We start from the raw sequence: 24,372 nt of genomic DNA on the forward strand, positions 1-24,372 counted from the left end.
AATGAATAACTACAAAAGTATTTGTGTTATGGCCATCTATATCCCCCCCTGGAGATAACATTACCACTCGCGAAAATATATTCTTATGGGCCGCAACTAACATTAAACTAGAACATACATATTAGGTGACATGTACATCGATTGGAATAGAATCAGTAACAATAACCCTTCCCTATCTGTCAGTCTATTTAATTTCATGCAGCTAATAAATGACATTACCAGACCTAACAGAAACAACCCCCCAGGGTCCACTCTGGACGGGATCTTAGTCTTCCACCCAAATAAGATCTCTTACTCTGGTATACTACCAGACACAATGAGTGAACATCTCCCAGCCTTCATTCAATGAGCTACTCACCACTCCCCTCACCAACACCAATACACTCACACTCGTAACCTTACTAACTTTAACCCTTCTGTAGTCTCCGAAATCCTTAAACTAACAAATTGGGACAACCTAAAAACTCTTCCACTAGATAAGGCCTTAGACTCCTTCAGTACTACTTTCCTAGGCATCTTAAACACCCAAGCCCCACCTAGAACAAAACGAATAAAACCCAACTCCTCCCCTTGGCTAACAAAGGACACCAAAACACTTATGCTACAAAGAGACAAGACCTGGAAACTTTACAACAAAAATAAGCACCCTGCTGCCCTCCTTAAATATAGGCAACTCTGCAATCTAACCAAAAAGCATGTTACGAATGATAAGAAATCTTACTACACCAAACTACAGGCTACCCACACCAAAAATCTTAAAGAATTCTGGAACTCCATGAACTCTCTTTTGTACCCTGGCACCAAATCCAATCCCTCTCCTGACAACAATAAAACTGACACAGAAATTGCCACCCTTTTTAACTCCTTTACCAACTCTATAGCTGAACACCAAGACCTTCTCCAACCACATCTCCTCCCCTCCCCCCAGTCCTACTTCCTCTTCCCAACCCTCTACTCCTAATCCTTCTACCTGTTTTCATATAAAACACTTCTCAACCTCCTACATCAAAAAGCTTCTTTCCAAACTTAAGCCATGCTCCTGACAATATTCCCTCACCCTTTCTCAAGCTCACTGCAGATGGTATTGCCACCCCCATCAGCATTCTCATCAATAGGCCTATCCAGGAATCTTATGTCCCCAAATTATGGCATGCTGCCTTTATCTTACCCCTCCACAAAGGAGGCAAAAATAATAGCATCTCTAACTTCTGACCAATAGCCATTCTTTCCCCAATTTCAAAAATCCTTGAAAAATGCATCCACCAACAACTCATGCCTTACCTCATCAATAATCAACTCCTCATCCCTACACAACACTGCTTCCTTCCTGGCTATAGTACAATAACTGCTCTCCTATCTTTCTTAGACATAGTTAACCATGCCCGGGACTTTGTCTCCACTGTCGTCCTCGATCTATCCAAGGCATTTGACACTCTCATGCCCATCTTCTAAATCACCTTTCTAACCTCAGTCGTCTTCTTCTTCTTTCGGCTTTTTCCCAGTTAGGGGTCGCCACAGCGGATCACCTTGTCCACACATTGAATGGCAGTGGAGTTTTACGGTGTCGAGTTGCCAGCCCGGCGCCCAACCTTCCACAGAAGGCACACTCACACGCACACCTAGGGCCAATTTAGAGTGTCCAATCCACCTGCAGCATGTCTTTGGGATGTGGGAGGAAACCGGAGCACCCGGAGGAAACCCACGCGACCACAGGGAGGACATGCAGACTCCGCACAGAAGGCACCCCAGCCGAGGATCGAACCGGAGAACCTCTTGCTGTGAGGCAGCAATGCTAACCACTGCACCACCATGGCCGCCCACCTTTCTAACCTCAGTCTCTCCCAAAAATCCCTTATATGGTTCAGTAGTTATCTCTGTGACAGATCCCAGGCTGTGAAGTGGCAAACTGAGTAACTCAACCTTCCTACCTACCCCAACCAGGGTCCCCCAGGGGTCTATACTCAGACCAATGCTCTTTAATATATTCATCAATAGTTTTTACGCTGCAATTCCAAACACTCAAATAGTGCAGTATACAGACAACTCCACTTTAGTCTGCTCTGCTCATAGCCTTCCCGAGCTCCAAGCAAAAACCCCAATTGGCCTTTACAACTACAGAGAACTGGATACTTCAAAACCATCTCTCCCTTAATGCCAATAAATCCAAAATCCTTCTTTTCTCCCCCTCAAAAGCCATCTCTCTCAGCAAATAATCCTTCAATGTCATCAGCCATACCAACTCCACTGTAGAAGTCATTCTTTTTGCAAAACTTCTTGAGGTTACCATTGAAGAACACCTGAAATTCGATACACACGTCCAACTAAATATTAAGAAAACTCATCAGAAACTTGGCATGCTATACAGAAACTCTTTTTTCTCTCCCCTTCTACAAGGCCAACTCTCTCCAGGACCTTCTTACTACCATCACTACTGTATGGTGCTCCACTATTAACAAACCTCTCTTCCACCATCTCTGCAAAACTAGAAATCTGTTGCAACAAAATCTCTAAATTTGCTATTAAATCTAACCACTCCTGCCATCATTGTAGCTCTCTCCAAATGCTAAACTGGCTAGAGCTTCCCAACTACCTTGACTACATCCAACTCACTACAGCTCACAAATTAATCTTTAAACCTACTGCATGCCCTGCTCTAGCAAACATCTTACCATCTTACACACCTCATAGACCCGAGATCTGCCCAACAAAATCTACTTTCTGTATACAAACCATAACATCCCCTTTGCCAGTTTCTCCTATCCTTTTTCTTAGCCAAAAAATGGAACTCTCTCCCACCCTCACTACGAATCTCTAAAAACTTTGAACACTTCAAATCCCAGCTCCATTCCTACCTCTCCCATAATTGGAAATGTAATTGCACCCTAACTACTTAATCCTGCTAATGCCCCTATTCTGCTAATTGCCTTCTATACATGTACTTCCACATGTACCTCTACACCTTGCTGTTTTTCCTTTACAGCTTCCCGTCTCTGAATCTACCATAATATAACATCAAAACCTTGAATGAATAATGTAATTGCTGTACATAGCTTTGTAACTCTACTGTCTCTCCCTATCTGGAAATGTTCTCTTTCCTTTCCACCTAAATATAAGGTTCATGCTAAGAGATGCTGCTAACTAGCTACTATAATCATCCCTGACGTGTGTACTCCACTTTTGCTACTAAACAACTGCCTCTACTTTTACCAGATTTCTTTTTCTTCTAAACCACCTCCCTCTCTACTACTCAACGTCCCCTCCTTTCTTTCACCAGAACCTTGAATGTATACTTTGTACACATTGCACTTTCCTCCTTTTTCTTCCACGTACTACTAAACCTAGACTTCTATCTTTCAAATATCCAGACTTTGCAACTACTAACAGAAGACTTACAATTTCATAGTTTTTAAATATTTGTTAGCTTATTCCACTGCCTCAGTTCAACTTTATGCTGTGCAAATGGCTCTCTAAGCAACTACATATGTCATGAAGAGTATTCATTTTTTTTCAATTGTATTTTGCTATATATCAGTATATAATTCTACATTTCTTTTAAACAATCATAAGTTTCATTTTCTTGTATGTAATATGGAGCTTTTCTCCCCGGGCCTCCACTGAAAATGGGCTCCTTGAGCCCAGTGGACCTCCCCGGTTATCAAACTGGAAATAAATAAATACATTTGTTTTATGGCTAAAAGATTGTAACTAATAAGCTGTGCTGTAATCTCCTATGCCAAATAAAATGCTTTAAGACTAGTCATAATATCTAGTAGTTAATTGGTAAAGTCTTTCAGCTTTTCCCAGTTAGGGGTCACCACAGCGGATCACCGGTCCGCTTATGATTGGCAGTAGATTTTATGGTGTTGAATTGCCAGCACAGCGCCCAACATTCAGAGAAGGCACACACACATTCACGCACCTACCTGCATGTCTTTTTAAAGTTTAGTCGATGGCAAGATGGTTATAAAATTCTCTGTGCTCAAAACATAAGGTGATTTATACCAGTATGCTGCTATATTCCTGACAGAACTCAACAGCATGATATAGAGGCAATCTCTGTCTAACGTACAGAGCCATGTCCAACCCAGAATTGTTGAACATGCTCCATCTTAGCAAAACTAAATCCACTCAAGCTACACGCTCTAGGGATATAAACCTCAACACAACAATGAATAGAACATGCTGGAGGGATAGATTCCCTTTGCAGAGACTTCCCTTACTATGGAACAGGGTCCTGATCTACATAAGACAGAGCCCCTCACTATCACTCTTCAAGAGGAACCTTGATGAGTGGATGGGTAACAGAAAGATCACACCAACAGCACTACTAGATAGGGGCCCAGGGTACTAGCTGCTAGTACAAGGGTCTAGCGAACTACTAAAGGGGCGGTGAATACTGCACAACGTGGCTGGGCTAATATATGCCTTTGGGCAGATAGCCCAGTACCAACCTATGAACCTATAGTATGTCAGGGATGTGTGACTGGCAGAAAACAAGAGTAGAACTGTTGAAGAATTCTTGATAACAAAGACAAAGTTGCTACTGTGTTGCTTCCAAGTTCATCTTGTGTAAATGACCTCAGGAGAGTGTATATAACCCTTTCTTTTGTATGTGCAGCTGTAGCCTTTCTCTGTTTACTGTCTGCATGGGGAGCCTTGTGTTTACCAGCTATATCTAGCAGCTCACCACTGTTTTTTGACAAACTTTAAACAATGGTAAATGCTATGTAATGTTTTATTGTTTGTTCATTATGGATGATACAAGCCATAGCAGTTGCACATGAGCATATTTATTTTATTAGATGCTGTTTTCAATTAAACCAGATGAACAATCCTTGTGATGTCAGTTTGAAATGGTAGGCTACAATTGTGCATTTAATACAAGAATAGTCCTTCTAGATGACCACTGATGTCTTCTTATTAAAAATGGGAATAAGCTTCAGTTGTAGTAAAAGTAAAAACAGTACTGATCACAACAAATAACCACATACCTGTGGCTGTTGGATAATACTCTGTATTACATAACCAGCAGTTTGTTGTACGTCTGCTACAGTTGCACAGTGCATGTCCTGTGCATTTTAAAATTCCTGTCTGTCTTTATTTCTATTTAATATCTGTCTCTTCTGCCTGTCTTTTTTATAGTTCCAAAATGCTCTTAGGCAGGCTTCAGGACAACTGTTGTCTTCAGTCACCACCCTGACAGTGAAAAAGTATTCCACATATGCTCTCAGTTTTTCATCTTTAAAAGACTGCTCTGCTCACAAATTGAAAAGAAGTATGTATTTTCTGTTGGCTCTTGTTTATTTATTTCAGTACTCGCCATGCTGCATTAGCCTAATTGGTTAGTATTATTTCAGAAAAATGCCATACTGCAAAACTGAGCTGATGGAGACTGCTGTACTTACTGCCTGCAAGTTTCCCCATAATACAACAAGGCTTCGGCACCTTATTATGTACATTATCTCTTCATTTACTTAACAGCAACAACAGTGTTTTGGATTACTGGCTTCTTAGAATATTTCTTTTCCATTGATTTAGTGTGATTTATTTGAAGTATAATTTGCTAGAATGTGGTTATGGTGCATTTAAACCTTCAGTAGAATTACAACATTTTGTTTTGCCTGATTGATTAACTCACCATCCCTCCTAGTGTGTTGCTAAGGTGTGACTTTGCCTCTCACTTCCATTGTTGATCTGCTTCTCATCTTTGACTAAAGTTTCATACTTCACAAACCTGCAGGGCTGTTATCAGCTGTATAGTAACCAAAGTAAGATCACTATTTTCTACAAGTTCCATACCTGACAACTCTCCCCTTGTTGCTGTATTGACCTGCTTTTCCCCTTTTGGGTTAGAGACCTATAGACTCATTCATACCCCTCAAGAAAGGAGTCAAGTGCTGGGAGTCATGCATCATCAGCTGTGAGTTGATTTTTCTATTAGCCTTGCCATTTTCATGGGTGTAACCAGTTGATGCCTCAAGGGTTGGGCCTTCCTGCACAGGCAAGCCCCTTAAGGCAGACATCTCCACTGTTCACATCAGAAGGTGTATAGCTTGAAACAGCATTGTGTTTTTGCGTGTTTCCATGTTATCAGTCAAGTTCTTCCTCCTGGCATAGAACAATAAGAATATGGTATGGAATCTGGAATCAGGATCTGACTCTTCCTCAGTCTGCCTGTCACATATTGGTCTCCGTGCCATCGCATCTCCCATCATCTTCATTCAAAAGGTTAATCTTTAGTTTGTTCATAGGTGTGTACTAGGCTAACAGCCCTGGAGCCTATGTAAGCCTAGCCCAGGAAGATTTCCTGGGATCATGCCGCCGAAGGCCACTGAAGTGATCCCAGGGGTGAACTTCCTATTGCCCACTCACTCGTCAAGATTTCTTAAAGAGGGCCAGTGAAGTTTGTGTCATTGTAGTTGATGATTCATGAGTTGAGCTGGAGATGTGCTTCCTTGACAATTCGCTAGGTGTGGGCATCTCACAGATAAGGAGTTTGATGCCACTCATTGCTCTTTGTCTTTTGAAGCATCCTTAATACTGCTTGATGATTTGTCTACATTTTCCCATGTCACTGTTGAGGTGTAACACAAACTCTTGTCAGTTTTCCTCCTCAGGCCCTTTCTCCAAGACCTTTAATGCTGAAAATTTACCTTCTTACTAGGGGTCCTTACAGACTTATTTCAACGTCTAGTCTTTTTGAATGTGATACAAAACCAGATTTCTAGAAGAATAAGTAAAATCAAATATCAGTCAAGAAGTAAATAAATCAGGGTTCATGTCCCATCTGCAGATGGACTCTGATTGTATTTAATGGGATTTTCATTGATTCAAGACATAACCACTGAAGTGTTTACAATTGCAGAATGGATGGATGTACTGAATCTTTGCAGGCAAGAGACAGCCATGTTCATGTGATGTATTACAAGCCCACTGGACTGTTATTGAACAGCCACAGAACCATACTTCAGAATCTGTACTACATATTAATGTGATGGCATGTTACTTGTACTTTGTATTGAAACCTCAAAATTTTATTTGGGGAGGGGACATGCATGTAATGTAGTGTTAGTATATAGTGTTGGTTATTCCAAGGCTGATGAGTTTTAACCATTGATTACTTTTTACAGATAACTTTCATGATATGATTGTGAGGATGTTGCACAATATCAACGTTTGTTTGGAACTGGACAATTTGTCATTTGCCAAGCCAATCAACCCGCCTGTTACCATTCCCACTTCAAGCAGCATCACTGTCAACCCAACAGTCCAGCAAGCATTACAAAGCATTCTGGGAGATGATGGTCTATTCCAGCCTGCAGTGCAGTTGCCAATGGATTATTACGTAGGTCTGTATTTAAATCCACAAAGATATAAACTGGAAATCCATTCAGGATTGTATAGCTATCCTTCACCAAAATTAAACTGCAGGCATCACACTAAACACTGTTGTTGAAATCTTTCCTCACATCTTGATCCCTTTGTTTCCAGCTGCCGTGCACACTCAAGCAAGCTGGTGATATGTAGACATAGGTCAGGGGCAGTGCCTCTCTCCTTTGTGAGGGAGGCAGACTTTGCCTTTGTGAATCATCACACTTTTAGTGGGCTGGGATTCCTGCACTTGAACAAATTATTTGATTGGTGTTACCTGTCCCCCCTTCAAATCTCTTGATACAGGTGGTCATATTTTGGAACAACCCCCTTACGTGACAGTTCATGGAGTATGCATTTTTTCATACATTTTATATGTATTCTATGGGACAGGTACATTTCAACCGCATGTGTTATGTGTTGGGTTGGTATTCTTCTTATCTACCTACCTGCACACACACACACACACACACACACACACACACACACACACACACACACACACACACACACACACACACACACACACACACACACACACAATGTCACAGTCTGTGTATTTGGAAGCATGTGCACAAATTCAGGGTTCTCAGCTTTTAAAATCAAGGGTGGGTAGACAAGGAAAACAACCTTCTGTAGACATAAAATCACTTTTTGCATTCTTTGCGATTCACAGCCAGGTATGTGTTTCCCATAAAAGTAAGTAACAAAGCATCTTTCTCTTATTCGTTATCATGTAGCTGGTTTTGTGATATTACTATTTTCTTTACTTTTTGACTACAATCTCTTCTTTGAACTCTATAAAGCAAAGAAGAGCAGCCTTTTTAATTATTTACTGTGCTGTTATGTCCATCTAACTTTTTATGTCAGATAAGAAAATGCAATAAATGCTATGTTTCATCCCCCTTTGATTCAGAATGATTAGTACAGAGCCTTTACCTTTGTATATAGTCTCAAAACACATTTTATATGAAACTTCTAATTTTGTAAATCTTTTGACAGAGTTTATTGCCTCTTTATAATCCATTATTTTATGTTTTTGGCATAGTAACTCATTGATTGCTGTTTTTCTTGTTTTGTTTGTCACCTCTGTTAATTTAGCTAGGGATAACTATTTTTTTCCAGTCCAGGTTTAAGTGTTTTATTTTTTTGGACCCTGAATTCAGAAAGCACTGGTTGATAAATTCCTTTCCATCATAAAAGATCTGTCAAAAAGCAAATTGAAGGTCATGCTGCTTAACGCTGGGAGCCTTAACCTGAAAATGCACTCACTGGAGGCTCTCTTTGCACTGGAAGATGCCAATGTCTGTGCAGTCACAGAAACTTGGTTCAGGGCTGCTGAGAGCACCCTTGCCTTACCTGGCTATACCTCTTTCCACACATTCCAACCCTAAAATGAGGTCTGGAAGACTAAGGGTGGTGGAGTCTCTATCTTCATTAAGGACAAGCACACCTCCTGAATGGTTTTCCAGCATGATGCACAAGAACTACTCTAGGTGCAACTGGCGGTTGGCAAGACACCCATGCAAGTTATAGCCAGTTGTAGACCCCCCCTCAATGACTCAGGATACCCACTCCTCTTACCTGAATCTACTTGATTCCATCAAGGTATCCCCCAACACCCTGCTCCTTGGTGACTTCAACTACCCCACCATAGACTGGGTGAACTATTCCTGCTCTAATGCACTCACTCAAGGATTCCTTGACTTCATCAGTTCTAAAGCACTAGACCAGGTTGTCTCATCCACCACAAGGGGAGATAACATTCTGGACTGGTTCTCACCAACATGTGTGACCGCTGCACCACTCCCATAGTATGTTCCTCCCTGGTGAGATCAGCTCATTGGACTGTCTCATTCGAAATTTCTATCCCACCCAGCCTCCCCCAGCCATAATCCAGCTAAAAAACTTCTCAAAAGCTGATCACAGCCTCCTAAGGGAGGGTATTAGCAGCTTCACACCACCGCCCCCCTCAGAGGATGCAGACACCTATGCTGAACAGTACGCCAGTGCAGTATACAAGCACCTGTACAACTGCATGGACTCAGCCCTACCCAACAGAACTAAAACCTGATTCTCAAGGAAAAACAAACCTGTTTGTTGAACATCCTAAATCAGCTGGCTTTACAACAAAAGGAAGAAACTGTTGTTCAAGGGTAAAAAGGAACAAATTCCAAATTGGAAAAACTCTCTCATTAGCCTCAACAAGTAAATTAGATCACTAGCGAAAAACTCCAAAGCCCATTATGAATCAAAACTAGCCTCTGAAACAAAGGAAAACCACAAAACCTTCTTCATTTGTGTCAGAAACCTCCATGGCAAGGCCCAGGTTTGTTCCGAATTAGTACTTAACAGTATCACTTACACTGATCCTGTTGACGTGGCCAACCTACTTAGCAGATAGATTCATCTCAAACTTCACTCCCCTGTCCCCTCCCAAAGGCCCTTTTGACATCCCTTGTACTTGTCCTGCACCTCATATCTCTGTAGATCAAGTGTTAAAGGCCCTATTCAAGGGAAAGATTACAGCTTCTTTGGGGCCTGATATTATCCCAGGCTGTTTCTGCACCATGTCCAGCAAGAACTGGCTTCGCCATTGAGCACCCTTTTCAACCACAGCCTAAGTACAGGCTTTGTTACAGTAGAGTGGAGAACTGCCATTGTCATCCCCATGCACAAATGTGATGCCACTACTGACCCTAGAAACTATTGCCACATTAGCTTGACTAGTCTGAGCTGTAAAGCCATGGAGTGTATTATTATGGATCTCCTAAACAAGGACATAGGCGATCTCCAAGCACTTGACCCCACTCAGTTCGGATTTGTCAAGGGCAGATATTGCATGTTGAACCTGGTTGACTTCTTTGAGACCGTCATCAATGCCCTGGGTGAGGGGAAAAGTCTGTACATACAGCTTACCTTGACTTGTCCGGGGCCTTTGACACAGTCTCACTCTGGCATTATCGAGAAGCTAACACAACTTGGTGTAAATCCCTATCTCATCACGTGGGTGGCCAGCTGGCTGACCGACAGGACCATCAAGGTCAAAATAGCCGCCACCACCTCCGATAGACCTATCAGTAGTGGAGTTCCCCAGAGATCTGTCCTGGGATAACTACTGTTTGGCATTTACCTCTCAGAGGTCCAGGTAAAGACAAAAGGCCTGTGCCTGACCAGTTTTGCGGATGACTGTAAGTTGGGGGCTGTCATTGACTCCCCAAGTGATGTTAACATACTATAAAAGGGTGTCACAGCAGTTAATGACTGGTGCCAAAGTCATAGCCTCAAGCTAAACGCAAAAAAAAAAAAGTATCATCATACCATTCGGCAAAAACACGGCTCCTACTGATTACCACATCAATGGCAAACCCCTAAGCACACAGCCTGTGGTGAGAGACCTGGGTACTCAGGTTGATGATAATCTCAGATTCATCTATCATATACCAGCAGTGGTCAGAAAGGCCTTTTACTTGCTTCATCTCATAAGTAAAGGGATTTCATCCCAAAAAAAGGAGGTTATTACCCTCTATACTCCTCTCTCATTAGACCAATAATGAAGTATAATGCCCCATTTGGTATGTACCTCTCCAAACACCTGCTCCAACTAGGATGGCCACAGAAATACCTCACAAAGAGAATCCATGGCCTCCAAAACTTGTCCTATTTGGGCAGGCTCAAATCACTGTCACTCTACTCTGTATCGTACAGATTGCTCAGAGGTGATCTGTGTCTCACCTACAAGACAAGACCGTGCCCTACTAGAGATGCTCCATTTCCATAAGTCTAACTCCCTCACGCCTTACCTGCTTGAAAGGCCTGAATCTAATATGCAACATCAACAAAACCTGCTGGAGAGACAGGTTTGTCTTCCAGAGGCTGTCCCATCTCTGGAATTGACTTCCCATACACGGCAAGCAGAGTACCTCGGTGACCCTCTTCAAGCGCAACCTTGATGAGTAGATGGGAAAACACAAATTTGTCCCAGGGGTTCCACCTGTATCCCTCATTGACAGGGGTCACAGGTGCTGACTGATCTTTCTTTTTGGAGGTAAACTCTTGGCAAGGCTTGTAAGGGCCCCAGGGCCATTAGCCTAGTAACCTCCTGTCATCCTGTGATACTATAATATCTTGTTTGCGTTGTATTTGCTAGTCAATGAGTCATCTTTTTGAGAAGGACTGGTCATGTTCTGTTTTTGTTGTTTTGCAAATCAAGTTGGACCCGTGCTTCATCTTCAGAAGTAGGCCACATCATCTTTGCATAGTTAGGTTAGATTTTTCTCCTACTTCAGAAGAAGGGCAAGTACTTCAATAGGTTGTAGGCTTGTAAATAAATGTAGCAGGAAAATAGTAACCAGACTAGTAGGATTTATTTCAGAAGAGGGTTCTTCCTTTGTCACTTCTGCTTACTTTTTCTATTTGCTCATTTAATTGAGTGGATAACAGGTAGCAAGGCAATGAGTTTTAAGAGTCATACCTGATAAGCATCCCCAATTACCTCCCCAGAATATGTTCCTGTTGAGGTATCTTTCCAGGACAGAGGACCCATACTTTCAAGACCATTTTTCCTGTTATGCTTTCTCCTCTGATGTACTGCAACCTCCACAATATGTGGTCACATGGGTTTACTGTACAACAGATAGCAGGTTGATCCTAGACATCACTCAAACTCTTCAGAAATTTGTGTTTTTGAGTTTGCTTCCTGCAGGTGGTACATCCCAGAGTTCCCGATAGGCCCAAGCTCCCCATTATGGGGGCAATCCCCCACACCCAAACTAATGTAGATGTTCTCTTTAATTGTTCCACTTCATGGAAAGTGAGGAAACAATGAAATGAAAAGTACTGTTCTTGAGTGAGCATTTCAACGATTGTTAATTCTATCCCAACTGTACCACATTCTTTACTGGAATTACAGACTCTTGTCGAATTGTGTGAAGAGAGATCTGAGAAGTACTCAAACCTAAGTTCTTAATTCATGGTGTTGTTTTGGAGTAAGTGTCAACTGCACAAGTTCCTTTAATCCAAGAGATGTACATTTTGTGTACCAGGAGAAAAAAGACGTTCACAAGGAGTGCACCAAAACCACGTTTTATTAAAGATCTACAGCCGCGGTGGTACAGCGGTAGTGTTGTTGCCTCACAGCAAGAGGTTCTCCTGTTCGATTCTTGACTGGAGTGCCTTCTGTGTGGATTCTGCATGTCCTCCCCGCGATCGAGTGGCCTCCGAAAGACATGCTTGAATGGGCATGCCTTCGCTGAAGGTTGGGCGTCGGGCTGGCAACTCGGCACCATAAAAATCTACTGCCAATCATTAGCGGACCAGAGTTCCACTGTGGCGACCCCTAACCGGGAAAAGCCAAAAAGACAAACATCAAAAGATGCACAAAGTACAATACGTAAATTCTAGTACATAAAACCAAATAAAGGGATTGATTGAGTGCTTTCATCCCAATAGTAAGAGACTTCATCAGAGTAAAGGACAGCAGCACTGAACACACTCTATATGTGGGAGAGAGGTTGGCATAATGGTTAAGGTGTTTACCTTACAGACACAAGTTGCAAGGTTTGAAACTCACATGGGGTAATTGGCTAGGCTTAAACTGGCCCACAAGGCAGTTAGGTTCATAGATTAGTACTAGGCTATGAACCTATGAACAATGAATGTTTTGTGTGCTCTCATTAACTGAAGTTGTATTTTCCAGTGAGTAATACTTTCAATTGCTTAGTCACTATTGGATTTCCTGTGGGTTCTTATACAAGACTTTGTCTGTCTGTCCTAATCTTTCTGTTTTTGTTGGAGAGTATGTTTAGAAGACTTGAAAGTTGTGGTCCCAGTAAGGGGTCTGTTATTTAAAGACTGCTTGTGATGAGACTTTTTTCCATCCTTTTAATTTGTATTTTATTGTTAGCTTTTGTAGGTCTTTTAGTATTCCATGTGTTCATTCATGTAGACTCTCAACTTATAGAAGACTGGGAACATTTAGTATCCAGTTAATTACAGTCTCTTGGGCCCATTAGTATACTTGTTGCCCTGTGTAATGATAACCTTGGTCAGTCTCAATTTCTCCTGGTACTTCATAAGTTTGGATTTAACTGAATGCAGACTATTTCGTGTTGCATCTTGGTCAGCTCTCCCACTCCGAATGACTTGCAGTGCTGTGGAGTAGGTGTTTGTGGCTGTCAAAACATATTTTTTTCTGTAGGTAAAGGTCTAATGAAATTCATTTGCCAAATCATATCAGGAGAATTTACCCTTTGAATTTGCCCAATCAAGTTGATTAGCAAGCAGCACTATCAAGTTTCTGTCCATACTAAGCAACCCTATACCACAGCCTTTGCATGATTTCTGTGATTGAAAGTAGCATTTTTGTCTTGGTCAATGCAAAGTCTTCTCAGTTTTCATACAGCCTGATTTGTCTTGCACCCCATTGTGTTAAGACATACAGATGTCAGTCAGCACCCTAACTGCTGCCATCTGATCAAGTTGGCTATTTTTGCCCATGCTTTAATAGATAATGTTGTATGAGCCTCCACATGCCCACGCTATATTCTGATTTGTTTTCATTTAATCCAGAACAAGTCCTACAGATTGATTCCTTCCCACGATGGTCTTCGTGATGTGTCAGGTTTTGTTTCTCCAGTTTGGAAGACAGGAAATGAGACTTTTACTACAGCATTTATTAAGTATAAGAAATAGTTATATATGTATGCAAATATAACTGGACAGTCTGTAAGAGCTGTGGATTTCTGCCAGTGTCCTGGTTTCGAGCTAAGCCATTTGTAGAAGTCAGTTACATTTTGCTCATGTCGTGGCATCACCCTTGGAGAAGGTAGAATACTGCTCAATGCTAGATTCATACCTGCCTTGGACACTTAGTCTAAGAACTCCATCAGGTATCTCTTCATATAGTCCATGGTGGTACACCTCAAGTTATTGACACCGGCAAGAACTGTGACAGAGTCATACTAGTACTTGTGCAAGGACTTGAGTGCATGCATGATGTGATGGATCCTGGCACCAGACAAACAACTAATCATCACTCATTCCTTGCTCAACCTGGTAAAAGGCACATCTGTATGCCTTTTAATAAGTCACCTATAACAAGAATGTTTGAGTGGGTCGATGCCTGCCTTAATTGGTCAGCATATGTCGCTTTGGGAATCGTTGTGCTATCTAAGGAAGTAGGCTTAATATGCTGAGTGTGTTTTGTGCCTATGTTGTGTTTTGGAGGTCTTTGAGGTTTAGGCAAGTTAATCTGTAGACCCTCAGCATATGATAACATTTTGTGATAACTTTAGGTATTAATATCTTCAACCCACATCTCCATCCTTCATGGGCAAAAGATGTTTCTTAAGTGATGGGCAGGTCTATACTATTTCCATTTCACGTTCCTGCTGTTAAGGCACTCCACTGCTCTCATAGTGTTCATTAAATGCTGGATACTCTTGTTTGCTCACTTTTGCCTTAGTGGAGGGGGTCCACATTTTACCCATACATGGATGACTCTCTGATCCAGGATCTAAGCTTCCTACTAGGAGTAGCTAATTAAGGAGCAAAGTGTCCTATTGTCATGCCAATCAAAGTTAGAGATCTCAAGTCAACTACCAGAAATGAAGCTTGCTGCTCTTCAGAACCAGGCTGCTCTTGGGGACAGTTCCAGACATATGCCAGAGCAGAGTCTTTCTACCGCCAGAAAAATTATCCCTTCTAAATGCCTTTTTCCAAAGTTATGCCAAAGGAAGAGCCTAACTGCGAGAGAGGTGTTCAGAGCCCTAGTGTACATGTTAACCGCTACCCTGATATTACTTTGCCAAGATAAACTCACTAAACTAGGTATAAATCCCTATGTCACAAGATGAGTTGCCAACTGGCTCACGGACAGAACTCACACTGTGAAAGTAGCAGACTCCAAATCCAACTTCAGACCAGTGACAAGTGGAGTACCACAGGGTTCAGCCCTGGGTCCTCTCCTGTTTGGTATCTACTTCTCTGAAGTACAGGCTAACAAAGTTTGCAGATGACTGCATAATGGGAGCCATAATCGAAACTCCTAACGATGTGGACATCCTACAAAAGGGCCTCACTGAGACAGATGCCTGGTGTCAAAACCATGGCCTGAAGCGCAATGCCAAAAAGTGCATTGTCATCCTCTTTGGTAAAAACTCTGTACCTATGAACTACCACATAGGTGGTAGTCTACTTAACACCGAAAGTATGGTAAGAGACCTTGGGACACAGGTGGACAGTAGTCTCTCCTTTGATAATCACATCTCCACAGTGGTCAGGAAATCCTTCTACGTGGCACACCTCATCACAAAAGGTTTCTCATCCAGAAAAAAAGAGGTCATTGTTCCCCTCTGCTCATCACTCATTAGGCCCATTGTAGAGTACAGCGCCCCTTTTAGTACAACAGCTGGAGAGGCCACAGGAATATCTCACAAAGAGGATTACTGGCCTCGGACAGATGCCCTACGTAGACCGTCTCAAAAAACTCCAGCTGTAAACCGTTTCATATCGCCTACTCGGAGGCGATCTCTGCCTAACATACAAAGCTATGTCAAACCCAGAGTTGTTGGACATGCTCCACTTAAAGAAATTCCAATCCTTCTGGGCTATACGCTGTAGGGACCTAAACCTTGTCACCACAATAAACAGAAAATGCTGGAGGGATAGATTCCTGCCCCAGAGACTTCCCATACTCTGGAACAGACTACCTATCTATGTCGAACAAAGCTCCTCATCAGCACTCTTCAAGAAAAATCTTGATTGGATGGGAAATAGGAAATTCACCCCGGGGATCACTTCTGTGGCTCTGCTCGACAGGGGCACAGGAAAATCATTTTCCTGGGTGGCGAAAACCAGGGTACCTTAGGCCAGGGCCAATAGCCTAGTACCTACCTATGAACCTGTGAAGAAAATACATTGATTCCTTAGGAATGTGTGCATCCAGCAACTTCATCCTGCGGACATGTCTCTGTGATCCATGCCATCTGCAAATAGTTTCTTTGGTGGGTACACAAAGTGCTAAAGAATCTGGGTATGTCTTTGATTCTGATCAGAGTACTAGGACACTGAGATCCCAGAACAGTGAGCATGAAATACCTCATCTGTGCCCTCTAGGCCTTGAGAGTTACATAGAATATGAGCATGTTTACAGTGGTTACAAGCAGTACCACATGAATGTGGTATATGAACAAGTAAGTGCAGTCACTTGTATCCGATACGTAGCTGTGAAGGGAAGAGCTATAGCATTACAGCATTATAGTATGACCTTCTCCTACAAGCAAGTGTACATACCGTGAGATGACAACTGGACAGATGATCTGAGTAAACCACAGAAAATTCCCACAAATGGAACATGTTTGGAAAATCCTTTTGGCATGTTGTGTGGAGCCTAGGATCTCCCTAGAAAGATTTATTTGCAGTTTTTCAAAACTGTCACATGAAAAAATTCTGTTAAAACTACCCATGTCAGGAAACCTGAGCCACAAATATGTTTGTCAGTCATTTGAAAAAGAGACTGATTCATGCCTTTCCTCCAGTTAATTTCATCCCCAGAGTATCAGGGGAAGCTACACGCTGTAGGGACCTAAACCTTGTCACCACAATAAACAGGACATGCTGGAGGGATAGATTCCTGTCCCAGAGACTTCCTATACTCTGGAACAAGCTACCCATCTATGTCAAGCAAAGTTCTTCATTAGCACTCTTCAAGAAAAATCTTGATGAGTGGATGGGAAATAGGAAATACACCCCAGGGGTCACTTCTGTGTCTCCGCTGGACCACTGTGGCACAGGAAAATAACTTTCTTGGGTGGCGTAAGCTATGGAACCTTGCTGGCTAGGCTTACGTAGGCCCTTGGGCCGATAGCCTAGTACCTACCTATGAACCATAGAAGAGAGTGTGATTATTATCCTAACGGCTCCATTCTATCCACAGAATCCTCTCCCTCATTTTTCTATTCCAGGAAGAGGAACCAGTGGTACTCCTAGTAAACCTCAGTTAGATTGTTTAGATATTTTCCCTGATCCCAAAGTGAGACAACATTAGTCCAGAGATAGCTTTCAGCCTTAAACCAGGTGGAAAACCTACCACTAAAAATCTTATCTAAGTAAATGGAAAAGATTTTCTTCTTAACAGTCCGCTAACCAACCAAACTGATCCTCAGACAGTCTCAGTGCAGCAGGATGTCCTTCCACCTCAATGTTACAGAATTCTTTACAGACGGGATCTCCTGCCAATGATAGCCCAATGTCCGGTCAGTATACCAAAGCCTTTAGTATTTGCAGGCATTGTATGTCACAAGTATGCTCCCGGAGCAAGGTGTATGGTATGAAGGTGATGTACAGATACACACACTTAGAACTTCTTTTTTGCCAGTCTGAAAGCCATCATTGCATGTCAGTCTTTATACGTTTCTGTGCTGGTTACTGAGCTGTTTTTCAGATAAGTGCCCTGGTGGGACTTCTCCTCATCTTCTATTTCTTTAATATTGATTTGTTTCATCTCATCCAGAAAGGGGAAAATGTCAGTATGGGAGGCTGATTCCCTATAAAGACCATCATGACCAGTGACTCTTTTGTTTGTGTGCTTCCTGCAACCATATACAGTGTTGTATCTGACAAGCATTTTTCCTTAAGAACCTATGTAGTTGTCTCTCATCCTTTTCTATTTACCTAGAGAACCAGCATCTCCAAGGTGTTATGGTGGAGCCTTCACATCCTGAGGTCAGCCTTCTGCCAAGAAAAAGGCTAATAAACTTAGGCCTGATAAGACTGCTCCCCAGCCTCCCCAGGACAGCTCAGTCTCAAGGCTGTTGAATGCCCAGAGGATCGTTTAATGGTTGTTTTTGATTCTTCTGTCATAACCCTATCAGAAGCCATCGTGGACCCTTCTCCTTGCATGCCCTCGGAGGCTTTGCAACCATCTACTCCAGGTGGTGAGGGGGAAACCTTGGCTGATTATGTCTGAGGGACCAATGGGGTTCTGCAGATTTTAGTGAGGGAGGAGAATCCCTGTTGTGCTTATTGAGTGTTGTCAAGGGTTTGGTCCTCCTAGGGTGTTTCATGCGGATGTCCCACAGAAAAAGAAACGGAAAACCAAGCATCTTTCCCCTGCAGTTAAGGATCCCCATTGTGAATGGCAGAATTTTATTCAGGGGTTGTTTAATGCTTTAATGGCTTTAAAGACTCCTCAAGGGGTGTCTGTGCCTGCCCATGCCTGATCTTCCAGTCCTCATAAAAGACCTAGGGAACTGTATTCCGCTGATGAGGTTCAGGACTCTGGGGAAGAGTTCTTAGCTTACCCTTCACAAATCCCTCTCCCCGTGGATTATGGTTTAGAGGAAGATGATTCTATTAGTCCAGATTCTCCTTTTGAGGAACTCTGTTTTGGGGACACTGTTACCCATATGATGGAATTCTTTAAGTGGGATTGCTCACAAGTGTCTGGTATCCAGAAGACGTTTTATGAGCTCCTTCAAATGGAGTCTCCCAAATCTTCTCATGATCCTTCTGTCATGACTGCCCTCTCAGCAGCTTCTATGGCCTCTGATTCTCAGCCCTCAGCTCCCAAAAAAACTGACAAGATTTTACAATGTGCCTGTTGAATGTAAATTCTTGTATAAATGCCTTTCTGTTAATTATTCTGTAGTGTTTCTGTCTTCAGACAGACCCTCTAAGCTTTTGCCGTCTACCTGGCTGCTTCCCTCAGACAAGGATAGTAGGGCTATGGAGAGGCTATAGGTTCATAGGTTCATAGATTCCTACTAGGCTATCTGCCCTGGGGCAATTATAAGCCTAGCCCGATTCTGTATGGCTTACGCCATCCCTTGATTTGAGTATACTGTGCCCTTTTTAAGGTTTAGTTTACTGTGCCTCTGTCTAATAGTGACACAGGAGTAATCCCTGGGACAAACCTACGATCCCCCATCCACTTATCGAGATTCTTCTTGAAGAGATTCAGTGAGGTGCTCTGCCTCACATGAACTGGAATTCTATTCCAGAGCGAAGGGAGCCTCTGGGTTATGAACCTGTCCCTCCAGCAAGTTCTATTTATTTCTGTGCTGAAGTTCAAGTCCCTCGAGCGTGTGGCTCTAAGGGATTTAGATTTACTGAAGTGGAGCATGTCCATTAATTCTGGATTTGACATAGCTTTGTATGTCAGGCATAGATCGCCTCGAAGTAGGCGGTATGCAACTGAGTAGAGCTGGAGTTTTTTTAACCGAGCAGCATATGGCATCTGTTTGAGACCCTTAATCCTCTTGGTGAGATACTTTTTGGGTCTTTCTAATTGCTGCAGGTGTCTGGTAAGGTACATCCCAAAAGGGGCATTGTATTCTATGATGGGCCTGATGAGGGATGAATAAGGGGCACGATCACCTCTCTTGATCTAGATGTGAAACCCTTCGTGATGAGGTGGGCTATGTAGAAGGTCTTTCTAACCACTTTGGCAATGTGGTTTTCAAAGGAGAGATTGCTATCAACTTGGGTCCCCAGGTCCCTAATAACTTTCTCTGTACTTAATGGGTTTCCGCCTATGTGGTAATTTGTGGGCACATTGTTTTTGCCAAAGGGTATGACTATACATTTTTGGCATTTAGCTTTAAACCATGGTGCTGGCACCAGTTATCTGTCTCTGTGAGACCTTTTTGAAGGATGTTTGTGTCAGCTGGAGAGTTGATTATGGCGCCCAGTTTGCAGTCGTCTGCGAACTTGGTGAGCCATAGTCCTCCCACGTTTGCCTGTACCTCGGAAAAGTATATACCGAACAAGAGTGGTCCCACTACAGAACCCTGTGGGATGCCACTTGTGACCGGTTTCGAGTCTGACATGGCTCCAGCAACTCTCACTCTGTGGGTTCTGTCTTTGAGCCAGTTTGCGACCCATCTTGTGACATAGGGGTTTATATTTAAGCTGGATAGCTTATCTATGATGCCAGAGTGGGGTATTGTGTCAAATGCCTTTGCAAGGTCCAGATAGGCTGTGTGGACTACCTTCCCTTCATCTATGGCTTTGGTGACTGTTTCAAAGAAGTCAACCAGGTTCAAAAGGCAGGATCTGCCCTTGACAAAGCCGAACTGGGTAGGATCTAGTGTCTGTAGGTCCCCAATGTCTTTGTTTATGAGCTCCATGGTGATCCTCTCCCTGTGGGCTAGGCACAAAGGTTTATACTGCAGCCACCTTATCTGTTAGGGCCATTAACTACCAGACTTTTATGACCAAGTATGTTTTGGCGTGCCTTTTTCAGGTTTCTAGGGTAATCTCAGATCTCCCTGAATCTGAGGGGAAGACTTCTGCCTTTTCCTTGTTGGGTTCCACCTGTCAAGTTACCTGCCATTCTCTTAAGTGCAGTTATGATGCTGTTGCTTCTTCCTCCAGGGCTTCTACATTTGGTTATGTCATGAGGCATTACCCATGGCTTCATCATCAGGCCTTGCCTGATGACATTAAGGCCAAATTCTTGGATGCTTCTTTGGATAATAAAAAATAATTTTGCTGCTGCTGCTTAACTTTTTAAGTCTGTCCAGGATAAGGGCAAGACCTCACAGAAGTTGAATCATATTTTTATTTCTCCTGTTCCAAACTTTCAGTGAAGTTATCCTTCAGATTCTGCTTTTATTTGCAGGCAGTCTCGTCCTCTGCCCAAGGGTAAAAAAGATTCTACACGTATGCCTCCTGCTAAGTCTACTCAAATTCCTACTTCCCAGAAATCTACCATTCAGGGCAAGCTGGGTTCTATTTGACAGTTTGTTTCCTCATTCCCTTGGCTGGGTCCCTTTATCTTTTCATCTCTCCCTTCCCTTCCAAACTGGTTGAGAATCACAGCAGACTCTCAGGTTCTGTCTGTCAACCATCAGGGTTATTTCATGATTTGGAAATCTGTTCCTCCTTTTTGGGCATTCCTAAACCTCCTCAAGAAAAACTTCCTTTTTTTCCCCAAAGGTGTTTTATTCCCTTTTGGTCCAGGCACCATTCAAGTCATACCCACAGCCCAGATAGGGAGTGTTTTTTTTTTACTGCAAAATGTTTCTGGTTCCATGGAAGGAGGGCACTTGGAGGCCTGTTCTGGACCTTTCCCAGCCGAATACCTTTCTCAAGATTCCTTCCATTCAGGTGCTGTCTCTTCAAACCTTATTTTCTTTTCTTCCCCAGACATTTCTGGTTTCTTTGGATCTTAGTGATGCCTACCTTCATATCCACATCCATCCTCTTTTCAGGAAATTTTTACGTTTCTCTGTTTCTTCCTTGCATTTTCAGTTCTCTGCTTTGCCCTTCGGCCTTTCTGCTGCCCCAAGGGTCTTCACCAAATGCCTCACTGCTGTCGTTTTCTGCAGGATGAGAGGAATTTAGATCTTTGGACGATCTGCTCATTCAAGCTTCCTCCCCTGAGGCTCTACTTCACGATCTACACTTTACTATTTTCCTGCTACAGAGTCTGGGGTTCACCATAAGCTTTCAAAAATCAGCTTTGTCCCCTTCTCAGGATCACATTTTCCTTGGTTGCATGACCAGACTATCCCCATTCTGGCATCCCTGTCTACCCCCAAGGCCTGTCTCATATTGCCTTTTTCCTAGTCTCTTCTTCCTCTGGAGTTTGTAACAAGCAGGAACTTTCTCAGGGCCTTCAGGTTTATGGCTTTCACCATTCCCATGCTTCCTCTGGCTAGGCTTCAGAAGAGAAAGCTACAGTGGTACCTCAGGTCGGTGTGGCTTCAACATTGCCACCCCTGGTCTTCCCAGTTCCCTTCTTTCCTTGTCTCAAGCTCTAGTTTCAGGTGGGTTCACCAACTCACTCTATACCTGGGGCTGCCTTTCCAAGCTCCAGCCGTGGCTCGAGCTCTTTACAGACCCCTTAGACAGAGGATGGGGATCTTCCTCAGCTCTCTCAAGATTCAGGGTCTCTGGCTTCTGCATCAGAGGTCAGTCCACTTCAGCATAAAGGAGGTGAATGCCCTGCTTCTAGCTCTTCAGGCTTTTCATTCCCTGTTTCATCCTGGGCACCTAAAAATTTTCACAGACAACACCACTGTGATGTGGTTTGCCAAGTCAACAAGGAAGGGGGTAAAAGATCACATCTTTGCAGAGTAGCTCTTCTAGTCTGGAATCTGGTCATCCAGTGTCAAGTGACTCTTCATTCAGTTTACGTACCCTTTGAGCACAGTCAAGTGGCAGACTACTGTTTTGAGCAGGGCCAGTACACAACCTCATGAATGGATGCTTCACAGGGATGTATTCCTGAACATTGTCAATCACTGAGATACTCCTCAGGTAGATCTTTTTGAATCCTCTTTGAACAGAGAACTACTACTATTGTGTTCCAGAGCCAAAGTGCTCTGATTTGGAAAGTGGACGCCCTGTTGTTTCCTTGAAAGTGGATGCTGCTATGTGCCTTCCCTTTCCTTCATCTGCTTCCAAAGGTCTTGCACAAGATCAGGCAAGACTCCCCCAAAGCCTTTCTAGTGATTTCCTTTTGGCCCAGACATCACTGGCTCCCCCTTTTTTCTCACTTTGGCAGTGGCAGTCAACACAAGTTGCTTCATCAGGTGGACCTTCTCGCACAATACAAGGGACCTCATCCATTCTCACCTGTCCCGTCTTCATCTGACGCTGGGGGTGATAGGGTTTTTTTTAAAGCTAGAAACATCTTTATTAAATTGTCACTTGTGACACAGGCAATCGTGCATTTTTATATAAATGAAAACAAACCATATTGACATATTTTTAGTTACAAACATTATACATCACTTATAATCTATCCAGTCATTGTCATTCAAACATTACAGAGCTCATTCCAATCCTGCCCTCTTAAACCTCATTCGTCCTCCAAAACATTATTCTGCATGTATTGTTCCCACAATTCCCATTTTACCCCATGTAATTTGCTCTTACCATTTTCTAAAGATCACATTTCCAGGTGTTTTATCTCTGTTACTATATCCATTCCTTCTGGTACAGTTGGTTTAGACTTTGATTTCTATTTTCTAGTAATTGCTTTTTTGGCAGCCACCATAATTGGACTCGGCAAGACCTTAGTATGTCTAGGCAATTCCATTTATGTGTCATAGCTCAAAAAATCATTTCCTTAGTTATACCAATTTGATCACCCAGTATTTCTGATATAGTATGCAGGGCATTTTTAAAGTCTGCCAACTCATTACACTCCCAAAAAATATGTTCCCAATTACCTCTTTCTTCCCCATCACACCTCCAACATTTGCTGTCTTCCTGAGGAAAAATTTAGAGTTTACTTGGGGTATAAAAATACTTATGTAAACACTTCCAAGCAAAGATGCTAAGTCTTACAGAATTAGTTTTATATATGGGAGTTGTACATATATCACCCCCTTGTTTCTTTGTGAAACCTTCTCTGATTGATTCTTATAGTTGTTATGAAATATTTGATATGCTGTACTAATTATCCTTTTTTTAATAGAAGCTTCAGTTCTAGATTATTCTAAGACACTGTAGGTGACAGGGTTTTTGAACCCTTTTAGGCTCCTCTTTACTTAGGATGTGCTTCAAGCCCTGCAGGAGACCAGGAAACCTACTACCAGGAAATCATATTTGTCCGAATGGAAAAGATTTTCTGTTTGGTGCCTCTCTCAAAGCCAGCATCCCTTATAAGTGCAGGTTCCTACGGTTGTGTCTTATTTGTATGATCTGCTCCATGCTGGGTTAGGATATTCTTCAGTTAATGCTCACCTGTCAGAAACTGCTGTTTTTGTGCGCCTAGCTCCTCCTCTGCCTAGATTTGAGGTCAAGCTATTTTCTTAAAGGCATCCTTCATATTAGGTCTCTCAGGATTGCCAATTCCACCTTCTTGGGACCTCAGTTTTGTTCTTGAAAAATTGACTCAGGTTCCTTTATGAGCCTGCAGCATCAGCTACCTTACAACTTTGTAGTTGTAAGACTGTTCTTTTAGCCTTCACTTCAGCAAAGAAAGTGTCTGAACTTCAGGATCTCATGGCTGTTTCTCCCTTTTTAGTTTTTCACAGAGACAGG

The 24,372-nt window shown here is 42.6% G+C and overlaps 1 protein-coding gene across 1 annotated transcript in view; it reads left to right on the forward strand.

The window, feature by feature from the left end:
* LOC122792928 (FAST kinase domain-containing protein 2, mitochondrial-like) overlaps window positions 1-24,372 on the forward strand; it is a gene marked incomplete at its 5' end in the record, with an annotated part of 340,938 nt that overhangs the window by 175,923 nt on the left and 140,643 nt on the right. Inside the window, 1 exon segment of the mRNA XM_044060500.1 lies at window positions 7,131-7,349. Coding sequence (XP_043916435.1) covers window positions 7,131-7,349 — 219 coding nt within the window.

The sequence above is a fragment of the Protopterus annectens genome, chromosome 2.part0, assembly GCF_019279795.1.
Source record: "Protopterus annectens isolate FY-2018-M chromosome 2.part0, PAN1.0, whole genome shotgun sequence".
NCBI lineage: Eukaryota > Metazoa > Chordata > Ceratodontiformes > Protopteridae > Protopterus > Protopterus annectens.